Source organism: Colletotrichum phormii (assembly GCF_030913505.1).
Source record: "Colletotrichum phormii strain CBS 102054 chromosome Unknown BDP81scaffold_2, whole genome shotgun sequence".
NCBI classification, from domain to species: Eukaryota; Fungi; Ascomycota; class Sordariomycetes; order Glomerellales; family Glomerellaceae; genus Colletotrichum; species Colletotrichum phormii.
In genome coordinates this window covers 699-15,693 of record NW_026851444.1, presented here as the reverse complement: position 1 = coordinate 15,693, position 14,995 = coordinate 699, and the positions used below count along the sequence as shown (strand labels likewise).

The 14,995-nt window shown below is 51.7% G+C and overlaps 6 protein-coding genes across 6 annotated transcripts; 4 read left to right on the top strand and 2 right to left on the bottom strand.

Moving 5' to 3' along the window:
- Window positions 1-3,315: 3,315 nt before the first annotated feature.
- On the top strand, window positions 3,316-5,205 carry BDP81DRAFT_477826 (major facilitator superfamily transporter; the record flags this gene model as incomplete). The annotated part of the gene is made up of 4 exons (XM_060594833.1): window positions 3,316-3,354; window positions 3,390-3,535; window positions 3,597-4,525; window positions 4,765-5,205. The coding sequence occupies 4 exons, from the start codon at window positions 3,316-3,318 to the stop codon at window positions 4,962-4,964; spliced, it is 1,314 nt and encodes a 437-aa protein (XP_060450139.1). The 3' UTR covers window positions 4,965-5,205.
- Window positions 5,206-5,943: 738 nt separating this feature from the next.
- On the top strand, window positions 5,944-7,055 carry BDP81DRAFT_402304 (uncharacterized protein). The gene is made up of 2 exons (XM_060588840.1): window positions 5,944-6,465; window positions 6,553-7,055. Exons 1-2 carry the CDS (start codon window positions 6,094-6,096, stop codon window positions 6,637-6,639), a joined length of 459 nt encoding a protein of 152 aa, XP_060450138.1. The 5' UTR covers window positions 5,944-6,093; the 3' UTR covers window positions 6,640-7,055.
- Window positions 7,056-7,095: 40 nt separating this feature from the next.
- Window positions 7,096-9,574, bottom strand: BDP81DRAFT_414969 (uncharacterized protein). The gene has a single exon (XM_060589410.1). It carries the CDS (start codon window positions 9,394-9,396, stop codon window positions 7,276-7,278), a length of 2,121 nt encoding a protein of 706 aa, XP_060450137.1. The 5' UTR covers window positions 9,397-9,574; the 3' UTR covers window positions 7,096-7,275.
- A 612-nt stretch (window positions 9,575-10,186) lies between these two features.
- BDP81DRAFT_445007 (uncharacterized protein) lies at window positions 10,187-10,936 on the top strand (the record flags this gene model as incomplete). The annotated part of the gene is made up of 1 exon (XM_060591897.1): window positions 10,187-10,936. The coding sequence occupies one exon, from the start codon at window positions 10,187-10,189 to the stop codon at window positions 10,934-10,936; it is 750 nt and encodes a 249-aa protein (XP_060450136.1).
- Window positions 10,755-13,095, top strand: BDP81DRAFT_402302 (cytochrome P450). Its single transcript, XM_060588839.1, has 5 exons — window positions 10,755-11,245; window positions 11,307-12,095; window positions 12,172-12,486; window positions 12,539-12,705; window positions 12,764-13,095. Exons 1-5 carry the CDS (start codon window positions 11,168-11,170, stop codon window positions 12,921-12,923), a joined length of 1,509 nt encoding a protein of 502 aa, XP_060450135.1. The 5' UTR covers window positions 10,755-11,167; the 3' UTR covers window positions 12,924-13,095.
- Window positions 13,083-14,682, bottom strand: BDP81DRAFT_457102 (uncharacterized protein; the record flags this gene model as incomplete). The annotated part of the gene is made up of 6 exons (XM_060593245.1): window positions 13,083-13,199; window positions 13,237-13,449; window positions 13,502-13,882; window positions 13,916-14,129; window positions 14,174-14,509; window positions 14,576-14,682. 6 exons carry the CDS (start codon window positions 14,680-14,682, stop codon window positions 13,083-13,085), a joined length of 1,368 nt encoding a protein of 455 aa, XP_060450134.1.
- Window positions 14,683-14,995: the final 313 nt, after the last annotated feature.

The following is a 14,995-nucleotide window of genomic DNA, read 5'->3' as shown; positions in this document are numbered from 1 at the left end:
TGGTTTTCAGCCAACCATCGCATAGGCCAGGTGCAGGGCATCTTCGCACCACCACAGGCAGATTGATGGCAGTATGCCAGCGCACATCTGAGCGGAGCTTGCATTGATTACAGGCAGACCGCTGAGCTGGTCGCAAAATGCCTAGAGTGGCAGATAAATGGCGGAGGCACAGCCACGCGAGCGTCGCCGAAGTCGAGCCAGTTGTACTTTGCCGCACGGATAGAAAACCATACACTCACATTACAGTACTGTAAACATGGCCAACGACAAGACTCCAGTGTTTGTGTACACAGCGCAATAGGGTGTCTGGTTTATCACGGCTATGATTGCGTCTTGTTCTGCTGTCGCTGAATGTGTCGCCATGTTGGTCGTCTTATTGGTGTACCACTTCTAGCTGTCGTGCATTGTTAGAGGCGAAGCAGTGCTGCAACGCATGTATGTGCAGCGCCTTCACGTCTTGTTCTGTCATCGCACCCGCCTTCAGACTCGGGTTGGTGAATGTGGGAATGGTGAGACATGCAGGATGAGAGCAGTACACGCAAGTTTACCAGGTAAGTTCTGCCTTCATTATTATTCGCTGCGGTGGCTGCTTGAGACGAACGTGCCAAACCAGCAGGCTGCAGTATCACAGAGCTACTGAGTCTGCCTCGGCGTCAGCCATTGAGGCGCTGTGGTCACATAAGCAGTCCAGAAAAGAGGGCAAATAGCTTACCTATGTTGATTCCAGCTGAGGTGAAAGCGAATCAGTGAGCAAATCTATGTGCAGTGTTCCGCGCGATGCTAAATCCACATCAAAGAGGCAATTTCAAGCGCAACAACAATCGTACACATCTTGATGAGACTTGGCTGTCAGTAGAGTATGCAATTCCAGGCACACGTACACTGTACGGGGTACAGTGCAGCGCTACCGCAAGTGCAATCAAAGCAAATTTAACCCCCAAACTTGCTGCTGATGACTTTTTTTCACGAGGGTATGATTAATTGGCTTACTTCCAAGTATAATAATTCAATCACCATACAAAACTACGCCATATATGAGGCTCACGATGATCCCAGTAGCCCGAAGTTATTCTGAAGCATCACTACCCCCCTCTTCAGCCAGTCTCGATAACTACGTCTCAAGCACATACCGCTTGGGGCCTACGACAATCTGAGGTAAGTCGTCCGTAGTAGGGGCTGGAGGGATGGCGACGAGGAGGGCGTTCGCGATTTACGTAGAGACGCATAGGCGCGGGGCACCCATCAACGCATACGCGTTCGTAGTAGAGGCAGTGGCAACAGTCGACATAGTCAGTTTGAAGTGAAAGATATGGATATGTAGTAAAATAATAGTAAAGTCTGTGATGTTTTTGTTTGTTTTATATTTAACGCCATGGCGGCAAGGGCGCAGCCGCCCTTGCGGCAGACCTCCCGGAGGGTATGTGGCGTGAAGGGTCGCAGGCTCTAGCTATATACTATATAGTACACGCCGTATCTTGACGTCCTCCAAATCTTGCTCGTGAGCTACTATGTGTTCTATCCATCCCTAGTTCCCACTGGTGCCCTAGTTCCGTTATAACCATCTGGTTTCTTAATAGAGGTAGTTTGTCGTTTGGAGGATAGGTTATGACCTATCTCCTAGTACCGCGGGCAGATCTTCTGGAAGAAGTCTGTCACGCAGAGGAAGGCCTGGAAGCCTTCAGAGTCAGTGATTAGCCCCTTGAAGTAGCGATCGAGGGACCCTATAGGTCCTACGGGCTCCTGGCGGCTGTAGGGGTAGAGGGTGGGCCACTGTTGCCTCCTCAGTAGGGTCTTTCGGCAGTAGACTAGATGGTCTGCCTCCTTAACCCACCCACAGGAGCAGGTGAGTAGTGCTTCTGTGTGGTTAAAGCGTTGGTGATATTGTTTAAAGTCCCCGTGGCCTGACCGTGCCGCGAGGAGGTGATGAAGGGCAGCCCTAGGGAGGCCAAGTTCAGGAGGGCAAGCAAGGGTAGCCTTGAGCCCTAGTTGGGTATAGCGGGGAGTTGCCTCTTGTTTCCACCATCGTCTATATTGGCGTCTTGGCCGCTCTTTAGCAAGCCACTTGATACCTGATAGAGTAGCTAGTTGGCCCCTAAGGACTGGTAGAGTTGTTCCCTCCTTAGCTAGGCTGTCTGCTTCTTCGTTTCCTTTAATACCTTGGTGCCCAGGAGACCAATGGGTTTGTATATCGTGTATCCTAGTTACCTCCTGGATCTCAAGGAAGGCCGCTTGTGAGGAGTCTGGGACCTTACCGCGAATCCCCTGAATAACGCTGGTATTGTCGATGCAGATGTGTATAGGCTGGCCTTGGGAGGTCTGAAGGGCCCGTCGGAGCCCAGCCCTCGCCCCCTCCGCCTCACCATCAAACACTTCTGCTAAGCCGAGACGGCCGCAGCCCTGGGCTATACGTTTATTGTTGCGGTAGATAACAAAGCCGAACCCTGTAGCCCCGTCAGGAGCTTTGGAGCCGTCTGAGTATACGACTGTATGCTGACCTGGCACAGTCTTGAGCCAGGCCTGGAAGATCCTAGCTGCTACTTCCTTCGTCTGTGTAACTATAGGGTCATAGGACCCTGGGACACCGAAGGCATAATCCAGTCTTCCCAGTGCTTTCAGATTTCAGATTTCAGATTGGCAAATTCGTGGGACACTAGCGCGGTTGCGCCAGCCGCGGACCTGTTCACTAATCAGTAACAGTATGCCAATTCACAATCTCAGATACACACGAGGCTGTTCTCGGGTTACAGGGAGTCCAGCAGTCTGGAAAAGGATCTTGAGAGATTAAAAAGAGAAAAGTTGTAGTTCTCACAATTAATTGTTATGTATCATGACCTTCAACTTTCAAAGCCAATGTTCGGGCCACAACATCTCAACTTAACTCAACTTCAATGCAGGTTCATCTCATTGCTTCATCCCACCGGTATATTCCTTGTCACAAGAGATCAGTAATCCCTCAACAACCACAATACCCATAGGCCGAGGGGCATGGCAACCAATCTTCATGTAGCGCTTACACTGAAGAGATATGAATCAGGGACAAGAGCCGGTCGTCCGCTCTTTTAACTTTGGAGTCTTCAGCATGAACAGCTGGTCAAGTAAACCTGCCACCTGAATTCCGAAAAGGTAATCAATGACACGGAATTCAGAACCGCTAGACGCCGATATCCCAATCCTCTCGACAGATCTTATCCAGATTCTGCCTGGTATATAGATTTACCTGTCCCAGGGCTGTGGCACTGGGTTGTAGATAGGCCAAGCATCCCCTCATCTCAAGCACCCGCAGAAGTCTATACAGGACACCATCGCTGCTGCGAAATGAGCACAACAAGCCAAGCATCTTCCATCAAACCTCCGGTGATAGACCGCCCTGAAGAAAATGTTGAAAAAAGGCCGGCGAGGACAGCACTTCCTTCGAACATCGCGGCCAACAACGGCTTTCATGGGACGACCCTCGCAAATCAAGAAACCCCAAGAACTGGAGCTTTCTGTCAAGGCTCTTTCACACGGCGATTCCGTGCTTCTTAGCATTTGAGATGTCGGTTCGACTCCAACTCCCATATTCGTTGTTCTTAGATCTAACATGAGAAATCCTACAGCACATTCGCAACCTCAATAACAGTCCCCGCGACAAGTCTAATAATGCAAGAGTTCTCTGTCTCACGCACGAAGTCTATACTCCCGTTGACGCTCTACACACTCGGTCTCGCCATCGGTCCGCTGTTCATAGCACCGTTTTCCGAAGTCATTGGCCGTAAGTGGATTTACGCTGGGTCCTGCATATTTCTCCTCGCGTTCCTCGGGGGTGCGTCGGCGGTAAATACATTCTCTGGTCTCCTTGCCTGTCGCTTCATAGCCGGAACACTGGGCTCAGCCGGTATCGCTGTCGGTGCCGGAACCATTACCGACGTTTGGGAACTCGGCAAGGGGGCTGGCGCATCACTGTTGTATATCCTTGGCCCGTTTCTGGGACCGACGTTGGGGCCCTTGGCTGGTGCTTACATCCTACACGACAGAGATAACGACTGGAGATGGACACAATATGTTCTCCTCATGGTTGGCGCGCCGATCTGGGTTGGCGCCATGCTGATGAAGGAGACATCGAAAGCCTGGATTCTGCGCAAAGAGTCGGGAGAAGAACCCATCACTCTCGCGCGACTTGGCAGCATTGTGCAGACCGCGGTAATGAGACCTACGAAGATGCTGCTCACTGAGGTTACTGTTTCGTCGCTAGCCATCTACACGGCTTTCGCCTATGCCATGATCTTCAGCTATTTCGGCAGCTGCTCCTATGTCCTCCAGAAGTACTATGGATTCAATCTGAGGGAAGTGGGACTGAGCTTTCTCAGCATCATCATTGGCTATTTCCTCGCTACATTTGTCTTTGCGTTTCTCGATGCGAAGTTCAGAATACCCGCTGTTCAGGCTGGCAAAGGATTTCCAGAGCAGCGGCTGTATGCAGCGCTCGTTGGTAGCGTCGCTCTCCCTGTAGGATTGTTCTGGTATGCCTGGGAATCACATCGTGGAGGTCACTGGGCTGCTTTGGTTGCGGCTGCTATCCCTTTCGGGCTCGGCGCTTTTTGGCTATTTGTGAGTTCTGAAACTCCCGATCTCGGTCGGAGACTTTGGCTAACTCACTCAAGTTGTCGGTTATCACCTACATGGTCGACTTTTATGGCCAGAAAGCCGCGGCATCCGGTGAGTTCATCTACGTCATTATGGAAAACCTCCTGTCTCGTCCAAAACAATGTTAATTTTCTTCTCTAGCTCTGGCCGCAAATGGGATACTTCGATACATCTTGGGCGCTGTCTTTCCCCTGTTCACCCTCCAGATGTATGAGAAGTTGGGCGTACAGTGGGCTGGCAGCGTGTTTGCATTCCTCTCACTTCCCCTAATACCCATCCCCTGGCTTCTTTTCAAGTACGGCGGGAAGTTGAGACAAAGAAGCAAGTTTTTGACTGCTTGAGCCTCGGGCTTTGAAACATTCGTGGCGACCGAGAGCCTTGGAACAGACAGGGCAAGGTGAGCATTTAGAGCTTGCGCACACCCTGCTCATTTTGCGCCTGATCTGCATCCCATTTCTTGGTTTTGATTATACCTCTTTGTAGTTCGGGTATGACAGCGCGTGCAGACATGAAGGCGCTGATATCATTGCCTCCATCACCGAGGTAATACCTGATTGTGGAAGAGACTGGACGTTAGATACATAGAAATCTTCAAATCATATTGGGGAAAGCTGGGAGACTAGAAGGCTCAGGACGAGCAATAAAGAGTAATCAATTATAGATTTCACAACCTGAATATAAGTCCCTGACATGCACCTTGGTTGTAACTAACTGGCACGGCAGATGGGCATCTAGCCAGTGTCACGGAAGTACACATAAGTACATATGCACACAACCTTGACACAACACACGGCCTTCCACGCAGGCTTTGTGTGAAACCAAATCTGAAGGATTCACGCTACAAGTTAGTCTTACAAATGCATCAGCGATCAGCGGAGCTATCCACGCGACTCCAGAGCAGAGCACCACCGTAATTTGATGGAGTGACGGAAGAATGTGTACTGTGAGGCTTTGGAAAAAGACTTGCAATGACTCAGAGCGCCCAAGTATACTTGTCATACCCCCAAAGCGGAAACCAACAGAAATCTGTATGCGTTGTGACAGCATCAACTCTGGCGCTTAATATATGCAAGCACTTGGGTGGGTAGCTATCTGGTTCGCAGCCTCGTTTGGGAAGGATCCGCACAGCCACCTCTGCCGACGCGAAGGGGAGAGCCCGCATTCGAAGAGTCAGCTCAGAAGCAGGCTCGGACAAAAATAGAAAATAACGGCTTCCCGTGATAGAAAATGTTGGAGTCAAAATGTGCTTGTTATTCACGAGGGTTTGAAGGCTCGCGAGTCTTAAAATAGGTTATCTCAAGCATGAGAAATGCACAATCAATTTGGAGAGAGGGTGCCAGATTTCAACATAAAGGGCGAGGATTCTTCCATGGAAAGAGATCATTAGTCGTGCAAACGAACCTGGAGTTGCAACAGAACCAAACATCATTCGACTACTTAGCAAAGTCTACCAGTTGTACTACCTCCAAAATGAAGGCCTTCATTTCCCTTTTCGCTTTTCTCTCCATGCTTTCACTCTCAACGGGCCTTGCACCAAATTATATTTCCCGGTCACCCAGGCCAGCACCCGCCCCAGTGCCGGGAATTTGGGACGATTTCCTGGACTTCCTCTCCGATGTTGTTGATGTTTCGAGCGAGGCTGGGAAAGCCATATGGGTTGAGCTCGATAAAGCTGAGCAGAAGTTGCTCGAAGAGGATGATGGCCTCGTGATTGACGGATGCCACGTCGTGAGATGCGGAGTTGAGCTCGGCTTCACGTCTGCCAAGTGCCTCATTGACGTTGTGGGTACAAAGGGCATAGGCCAGATTGGCAAAAAGGACAAGCTTGGCTGCTTATATGAGGCAAGTCACATTCTCTAAACTGCTCGTCTCCAAGATTATCGTCCTACACGGCGGAGCCATCAGGATGCTAACAGTTCTCTCAAACAGGTCGCTAAGACGATCGATGATATTCAGAGTCATGAACTTTGCGATCACTGTTGGGAAGCCATCGAGAACAACGTCCTACCACCGTAAGAACCTGCCTGTGTGATGGATATTCAAGCTAAGGGTCTGGAAAATGAATTCAAGGAGGTGTGAAGAGACTTTGCCACGAGACGGGGACAGGTTGATGCAGACCTGGCGTCACAGAGATAGTGTAGGAAATGACCAGGGATTTCAAAGTGTGATTTGGTAGGGATTGTCCGATCGAGAGTGGTAATTTCTGATATGGTTATCAAGAGGTCTAGAAAATCAAAAAAAATAGTTCACCACCGGTGTAGCTATATCCCTTAGTGCTCATGCTGGGAATCGAAGTCGGAGCCTGCCGTCGAGTGTATATTGATTCTTGGACCTTTAACCCTCCCACTACCTTGCCAGTCTAACCTGGCCCCCTGACCTTGGGAGCCGCCTCCTGGCTGGTGACAAGAATAGAATTGCCGGGACCTCCATGGGCTTCTTTGTAGTGTATATATGTAGACAAGAATATGCAGCGTCGCTTGTGGAAAGGACGGTCAGTACCTGCCTGCTCAGTAAGGTACCTAAAGGTCGTAGGTATGGAAAATATTAAACGTCTAGTTTCAAAGTGTCTATATGCCCGGTCTATAGGGGCACGAAGTGAATACTACATGTGGCGCAAGCAGAATCCTAATCACCTCTAGGTGAACACATGCATCATCTTGGGATCCAAATCCCTCCATTCCCATATGCCCGATCTCTTAACGCAGCCCCTTCCGTTCTCACGCCAGCTAAATGAACCGGTATACGATCTACCTGCTTTTGAACTCTCTCCCTCGTCTCGACGTACCGATCAGCCAGACTCATTTCGCTCCGCATGGTTCTCATCCGCTCCCGCGTCTCGATAGGAAACCAGTTGTCACGACTCAGACTAGCCACAGCAAGCAATATATCCGCCCCATAGGCCTCGAGCGCAGCCTCGGAACCAGCAACGGGAGGTGCAGACACCCGCAACTGGCCCATGACGAGAACCTTGAGCTTCGTGTCGAGGAAGAGAGCGCCGCCAAACTCGTGGATCAGGTGTACCGTGGCGACGTTCTTGGCGGCTACCCGTGGTGTGGCGTACGGAGCAGGGCCGACGGTGATGATGCTCTCGTGCCAGTCTGTCGATATCGCTTCCAATCCAGAGCGGGGAACGACTCTTGCCCAGCCAAAGTAGACGCCGCGCATTCGCATTCTCACGTCTTCGATTACGCCCTCAAGATTCGCTGTCGGGATACCAAGTTCCATGCCTCCTCTTCCCGTACCGCGAACAACTCCGCCGTCGAACTTGATTGGAAATGGGTCGGTAGGACCGGAGTCGGCACCGATGACTTCGGGAGGCGCCTCTTGGAATCCACCTTCACCAGATTGCCAGGCATCGTATCCCCCACCTCTCGTGCTGGCATACTGCTCCTCGTATGCCGTGACATGCGTCTTGATACCGGACTTTTCTATGCCCGACTTGGCATATACAATGTGAGCAGCATGCTTCGTGACAAACTTTCCTTGCGAGATTTTCTTCGTTCTAGACTGCACTACGGCGGCAGCTGGTCCGATGTACTTATTGACAACAGTCGTCGCAACGACAGAGCCCGCCTTGATCCCAAGTTCCAGTGGCATACTGGCAAAGCTTGCGCCACGGGTAACACTCATATCCGTTGACGTACTCGCGACGCGGAAGACGGGACTAGGGCAAAGGACCTTCCTCTTGCTCCCGTCACCGCCGCCTCCAGCGCATAGCACGAGCCGGAAGTACCCGTCATCGGCAGCGGCAGGGATGCGCACGACGTGTGTCTCCCTCGGCACATGCTTTGCCAGATTCTTGGGCGCTTTCTTGAGAAACTTCTTCAAATCGCGCTGGCAACCTCTTTCGTCACCTTCGGCCATGGCTGCTGGCGTTCCTTGCGTGGAAGGTGTTACATCGAGCCATGATGTGTTTGCGCCGATAAGGTACTTCAAGTTCATGCCCATGTTCCCTGAGAAGCCCTTTTGTTGGAGCCATATTGTCCGCGTGGGTGGCAGAGGAGCGTCGGAGAAGATTGTGACAGTGACAGAGGTCGACGGGCCGCGGTACCATACAAGGGCGCCTGAATGGCGGAGGATGGAGTAGTGTTTGGTGTACTCGAATGGATGGCTTATTAGCCCACCTGCAAAGTACTTTGTCTCATCTAGAGCTGTTTGCCAGAAGGTCTTTTCTGTTGATTGAGTGTTTGTTGACGTGGTTTCTGATGGGGGGCAATTGGGAGACAAAGGGGGTCGATGTGCTAATGAGAATGTTTCTGCTGTTGTGGGAGGGCCAGGGAAGAAAGATCCAGGGCTAGATGGTGTTGGCGATGGAGAAGGACGATAACCTGCCACCGGGAACGTCTGGGCTGTTGAGGGGCCAGGAAAGGATGGCCCTTGAAGGGTCGGTGTGGGCGAAGCTGTTTCATCTGCGACAAGTGAAGGTGACGGTGATGGTCGATAAGGTGTATACTCCTTACGAGCAGCGACGGGAGGAATTGTGGGAGAAAAGTATGATCCCGGGGTTGCCGGACCTGGTGATGGAATCCTGCCGGGTCCGAAGTCTGGGGTAGGAGCGGCGAAAGCCAGACGACCGTTAGCATCGACTCCAGGGAACTCCTCATATGCAGGCGGAGGATCGTAGATTGATGTTGCTACAGACTGCCGAATATTCGGCGTCGATCGGGCGGCGCGGAGAGGGCACTGACGTTGGGGAAAAGGGTCAAAATCCGGAGGCGGCGGAGGACCCGGCGGAGGGCCTGGCAGGGGTTTGCGCTTGAAAGCTGTCTCCATGACTCTTCGACCGGCGTTCCCGGTCAATCAGATCCTCCAGGCGTGATTGCGGCGGGGACGTAGTGTTCCTCAAAGGTCTCTCACTCTTCGGCAGTTTGAGGCTTGGGACTCTGAACTCAAGTGACCGAGCATGAAAAGGTGAAGCAGTGGAATATTGCTGAGGCTACTCCTTTTCGAGACCTCGTATCCTAGGATTGCGAACCCCCTGAGATTGCGATGAATCTGGAAGTGTCTCATCACGTGTCGCCAAGCTGTTAAGTGTGTTGGGAAGAGCTCATGGGTCTGTTGATGCTGTGTAGTCAGCAGCATTCCCTGCTGGGGTTCAACTGGCCAAAGCGCCCATTTCGCCTCAGTGAGACGGAGACTGAAAGTTGAAACTGGGCAAGTGATGTGGGAAGATGTAGCATAGATTCTCAGGTGGCCTTAGTTGAGAATTGAAGGATGTATTTCCCGACCATGACTAACCTTGTGTAGTTCAAAGTCCGTTAAAGGGTTCGGGGGGCTTCTGATAACCCGCAGTTTCCGAAGGAACCTCCCCGATGAACCTTGAGTCTGTCTCTAGGTGAAAGGTAATTGCACGCACAGCCCAATGCGGAGGGAGAGAATACGGTTACTCATAAGCTCTGGGAACCTGACATAGAGGCAAACCATGTGGAGCTTTTCAGCGGGCATTTCACCCTTAGAACCAGCAAAGTTCGGTGGTCTACAGAGTATGGTTGTCTCTCAAGGCCAAAGGCATCAGCTGTGCTCCAAGAGGAGTCACAATGCGAGCATGTAAACGTTCTTCGGAATGTCGACGTGTCAGCCGTTCGGCGCCGATGCCGCGAATTATAGCGCATCAGCCTATACGTCGCCTCAGCTGAACACAACTCTGTTACTGTGGCACAACCTTGCCGATCTTGTCACTCGTCAGCAACGTTGCCACAAACCGTGGCTCTGCAGCAATCCGGGCATCGGTACCACGGAGGGGGATATTCGGGACCGAAGATATCTCCAATTCCTGCCGGCGGAGACTCTGCCATCTCTCCCAACCCCGCGCCGTGCCCTTGCATATGCACTCCGCGCTACGCCGGCAACGCCGGCAACGCTCGTCCGGGGGCGCGAGTATTCGTACGCGACCCTGAAGATCATCGAGCTCCATGTGCGTCTGGCGGGCAAGGAGCTGTCATCTAAACGACTCGCGCCAACATCAATGCAAACCCGTCCCAAAACAGTTCTTACCACTTTCACCCATCGTATTCCGGCATTCGCGTTCGCACCCTCGCTCGTACCAATGCTACACTCAACAGCGTCCTCTCGTAGAACAAGTAAGGCGAGACATACATCGGACCATAATCCGGGAGCCTCCAGAAGCCCGAAATCCGCGCCCTCATGGTCAGCGCCGTCAGATGTGTGTGGCCATGAAACGCGGCGTCCCACCATCCCAAATGCCGCTCTACGCTCAAGCCCCCAACAAACACGACTCCCCCGCCTCGACATTTCGCTGTGCAACGTCACTGGGGATCATCGGATGGGAAGCCGTACTGTTTCAATTGGCTAGAGGTTACACCGTTCATCCCCGGGGCGGGCTCGGCTCCGGTCGTAAACGTGTCTTTTGCGTCTTCGGCGAGCATGCGCCCGGAAATAAGTTTTCGTCTGCATTCGGGCAGATATAAGCTGCTCACCATCCCGCTGATATCATGGGAAAGTACTGGGCAGAAAGAGTTCACTTCCTGTCAGAACCAACTAGCCAACCATCGGGTAATTTGCCAACAACGCTACAGCATTCAACATGATTATTCCACACGATATCTCAACTTTAGGCAATGTGCGGCTCGCGGTCGCTTTGCCAATTGTCCTGGTTGCCTTGGTAAGTCGTTGCGGAGTTGTTACATTGATGTTGGAAAGTCACATGCTGAACGGTGATACAGGGAGTTTTCCGTCTGATCTCAAGGGTGGTCTACAATATTTACTTCCATCCGCTCAAAGACTACCCTGGCCCGAAGCTCCATGCCGCTACTCGGATCCCGCTTAGCCGAATGATCACCAGTGGTAAGGCTCACAAGAGACTGGCAGAGCTTCACAACAAATATGGACCAGTCGTCAGGCTCGGCCCAGACACGATCGACTGGGCCGATCCGCGCGCTTTCAAGGACTTGATGGGCCACAGCAAGGGCGGCGGTGGCATGGAGAACTACAAAGACCCCGTCAACGCCAGATACAAGCCGCATAGCATCATTAACTCTGGCCGCGAGGATCATGCACGTATTCGCCGCGTTCTGGCCCACGGATTCTCCGCCCAGGCCATGGTTGATCAGCAACCTCTCATCCAAACACAAATCGACTTGTTGATCCGGCGACTTCATGAGAACTGCGAGGACGGAGGAAAGGCGCTGAACATGGTTTCGTGGTACAACTGGACAACCTTTGACATCATTGGAGATCTGGCTTTCGGTGAGCCATTTGGTTGTCTCGAGAATTCGGACTATCACCCATGGGTGTCAATCATTTTCGACAACATCCATGCTGGTGTATGGCGGAATCAGTTCCAGAGGTACTGGATCACGCGTCCATTTGCCAAGTGGTTGATTCCGAAAGAATTGAAGAATAAGACAAAGTTCCACAACGATATGAGCCAGGAAAAGGTTCAACGTCGCATGGCACTAGGGGAATCGAGGCCCGACTTTGTTCAGTCTATGATGATGAAGGAAGGCCCCTTGGTAAGTCTGGCCCATACCATTTGATGTTTCCTGGTCCATACGTCTCGGTAGCGAATCTGACAGAATTGCTGTTTAGGCCATGTCAAAACCGGAAATTGAGCAAACTGCAGATACCTTGATCATCGCCGGCTCAGAGACGACGGCATCAGTGCTTTCGGGAGTAACTTATTTCCTCACCATGCACCCCGAAGCCATGGCCAAATTGGCACAAGAAGTCCGCACTTCATTCAGCTCGGAGCAAGAAATCGACGTTCTCAGCGTTCAAAAACTCCGTTATATGCTCGCAGTCCTCGACGAGAGTATGCGCGTCTACCCAGTCGTACCCATGGGCCTCACTCGAGTTGTGAAGCCGGGTGGTGACTACATCTGCGAGAGATTCGTGCCTGCCGGTGTAAGTTTCTTCCGAGTCTGAAGATATTGTGTTGCTAATCAAGTCCAAACAGACGAGAGTGATGGTCTCCCAGTGGCCCATGTATCACAACGAGAAGTATTTCGTCGAGCCCAACTCTTTCATACCTGAGAGGTGGCTTGGAGATTCGCGCTTCGAGAATGATGATAAAGCGGCACTTCAGCCATTCTCTTTTGGTCCTCGAAACTGCATCGGCCGGAAGTACGTGAAACCAAAGAATTTTTGAGACATGATACATTTACTGACTTGATTCTCACAGCCTGGCCATGTCTGAGATGCGAGTCATCCTTGCAAGAGTCATTTGGAACTTCGACATGCAAATCGCGGACGACAGCAAGAACTGGACCGATCAACAGCTATTTGGCTTGTGGAAGAAGGGTCCTCTTAATGTGAGATTAACACCTCGGAAGACAGAGTGAGAGCTTGTCTCAGGGGGCATCTGAAACACCGCTCCTGGCATCGCTTGCGGAAGCTTTTATCTACGGGCTTGCACGCGTTTCTGGCAGAAGCATGGGTGGCTTTAAACCGCGATAAGATTGAAACCACTTGAATAGTACATAATACCATCTATCTTCGTTCTACAGCTTCGACTTGAACGCAAGCTTCAATTGATCTTCAGCCTTCTTAGTCTCCTTCCACCACTTAATTCTGGCGTCGAGAACCTCCGAGAACGCTTCGAGCCACTTTGGGTCGAACTTTGGCAAAATTCTGCCTGTAGTCAGTCCCCTGCACAGGCTCACCGGCGATTGTCCGCAATGCATCGAAGTATTGCTCAAAGTCGGGTACAAGAGTGAAGAAGGGAACGCCGTCGCCTTTGTACACCAACCTGTCCTTCTCCCACTTTTCCTGCTCAAGGCGAGGGGGCAACTTCCCGTGTCCCGCAAAGACTCGTGCCGCTGCGACGGCCTGCCACTCAAAGACGCGAAAAGTAAAGCCGCCAGTTACCTACGCGTGAGTCAGTCTCCAGTCCCCCAGGCACAAGGTGGTGAAAGCTTACCATTCCAACGAATGCAAGGGTTGGGTCATCGATGTTGAAGATATGCTGGTAAAGTCCAGGAACTCGCCTGTTCTCCACCTTCTGCCCAGGCAAAAATGGGAAGCTAAAGTCATAACCCGTCGCAAAGACGACGGCATCGACACCATCAACGGTACTTCCATCACTGAACGTGATACGTCCACTTTTGGGACAGAAGTTGATGATCTGTGGCTTGATGCCAATATCGGGGTGGGTGAAAGGCGCCCACCCGAATGCGGCCAGTGGTTCTCTGAGAGATGCAATCACTGGCCTTTGAGAGACCAGTTGAATGTCGTGCAGCGCATCAAACGCAGATACAAAGCCCCCAATAACAATGACTTTTTGTAGCAAGTTAGCTCCGACCTCAAAATGCCAATTTGAGCGCCGCTGGCATACCTTGTCCCGAAACTCTTCAGAGTCACTGAAATGCTTGCTGTGCTTGATTCTGCCGGGGAATTTCTCGTCGAATTCGACAAGCCCAGGGATATCGGGGATGTAAGGCAAGTAGAAATGACCCGATGCCGCAATCACCGCATCCAAGCTTTCTTGCCACCAGTAATCCTTGACTTCCCCGGCACCACCTTTCGCAGCGTAAGAAACCACTCGTCCCCTATCTTCTCAGCAAGCTCAATCGTCGTGCTGAATTCGACCAACTTATCGTGGCCTCCTCGAGTGAATATTCCCTCCACCCATTCTCTAATAAGTTCTCGGTGTCTGAATGGGGCGCCTGGGCCATATTGCGCCAAGTTCCGATCGGATAGGATCTGGGGTATTGGCTCTTGAGTAAACGCCATGACTTCGGGTGTGATATTGCTGTGCAGCGTCTCATGAATACTAGTGTCTGAGTATCGCAATTGGTGAGAGTTATTCTTCTCAGATCTCGGAGTTTCTGTAGGAAAGCTTTTAGGAATCTCGATCGGGGCATTTGCACGTTGTTCGACTAAGGCGCGCAAGGACGGGATTCTGGGCGGCAGTTCTGGAGTAAAGACCCTGCAGACTCGGAGGTCAGATCATGGTTAAATCCTCAATTGACATGAAGATTGAGGCTTTGCTCACCAAGTTCCTCCAGCCAAGTCGCGCCGTTCGAAGACCAGAGCGTCCGTTGCGATGGCCCCAGCCGGACCGGCCCCAATAACAGCCACCCTTCTCACTTTCTTAGGCATTGTAGAGATTCTAGGTGGCTATGCGGTGGTTTGAAACTCTTACGAAAGAGAAGTTGAGAGCGGTATTCGTTAACATGCAATGCTAAGTGGTTCCGAAGCATAATTCCACGTCGGCAGCGTTCCATCTGAATTCTCTCGTCGGAGATTGAACTGCCTCCCGAGTCTCCGTTGGCGATATCGGCTACAACATCAGCTCATGTCGGCCATGGTCCGACATGTCGTGATAAGATCCCTCAATCGACATGTGCAGCTTACCAACGCCGCCCATGAGGGTGGGGTCCGTTGGTGATTGCATCTGTCACGGGCTGGAGCC

What these genes read in the sequence shown, in the direction of transcription:
- BDP81DRAFT_402304 (XM_060588840.1), top strand. Translation starts at nt 6,094, where the DNA reads ATGAAGGCCTTCATTTCCCTTTTCGCTTTTCTCTCCATGCTTTCACTC. An exon ending in AGCTTGGCTGCTTATATGAG is followed by an intron (nt 6,466 to 6,552) that starts GCAAGTCACATT and finishes TCTCTCAAACAG; the next exon opens with GTCGCTAAGACGATCGATGA.
- BDP81DRAFT_414969 (XM_060589410.1), bottom strand. Translation starts at nt 9,396, where the DNA reads ATGGAGACAGCTTTCAAGCGCAAACCCCTGCCAGGCCCTCCGCCGGGT.
- BDP81DRAFT_402302 (XM_060588839.1), top strand. Translation starts at nt 11,168, where the DNA reads ATGATTATTCCACACGATATCTCAACTTTAGGCAATGTGCGGCTCGCG. An exon ending in CAATTGTCCTGGTTGCCTTG is followed by an intron (nt 11,246 to 11,306) that starts GTAAGTCGTTGC and finishes ACGGTGATACAG; the next exon opens with GGAGTTTTCCGTCTGATCTC. An exon ending in TGATGAAGGAAGGCCCCTTG is followed by an intron (nt 12,096 to 12,171) that starts GTAAGTCTGGCC and finishes ATTGCTGTTTAG; the next exon opens with GCCATGTCAAAACCGGAAAT.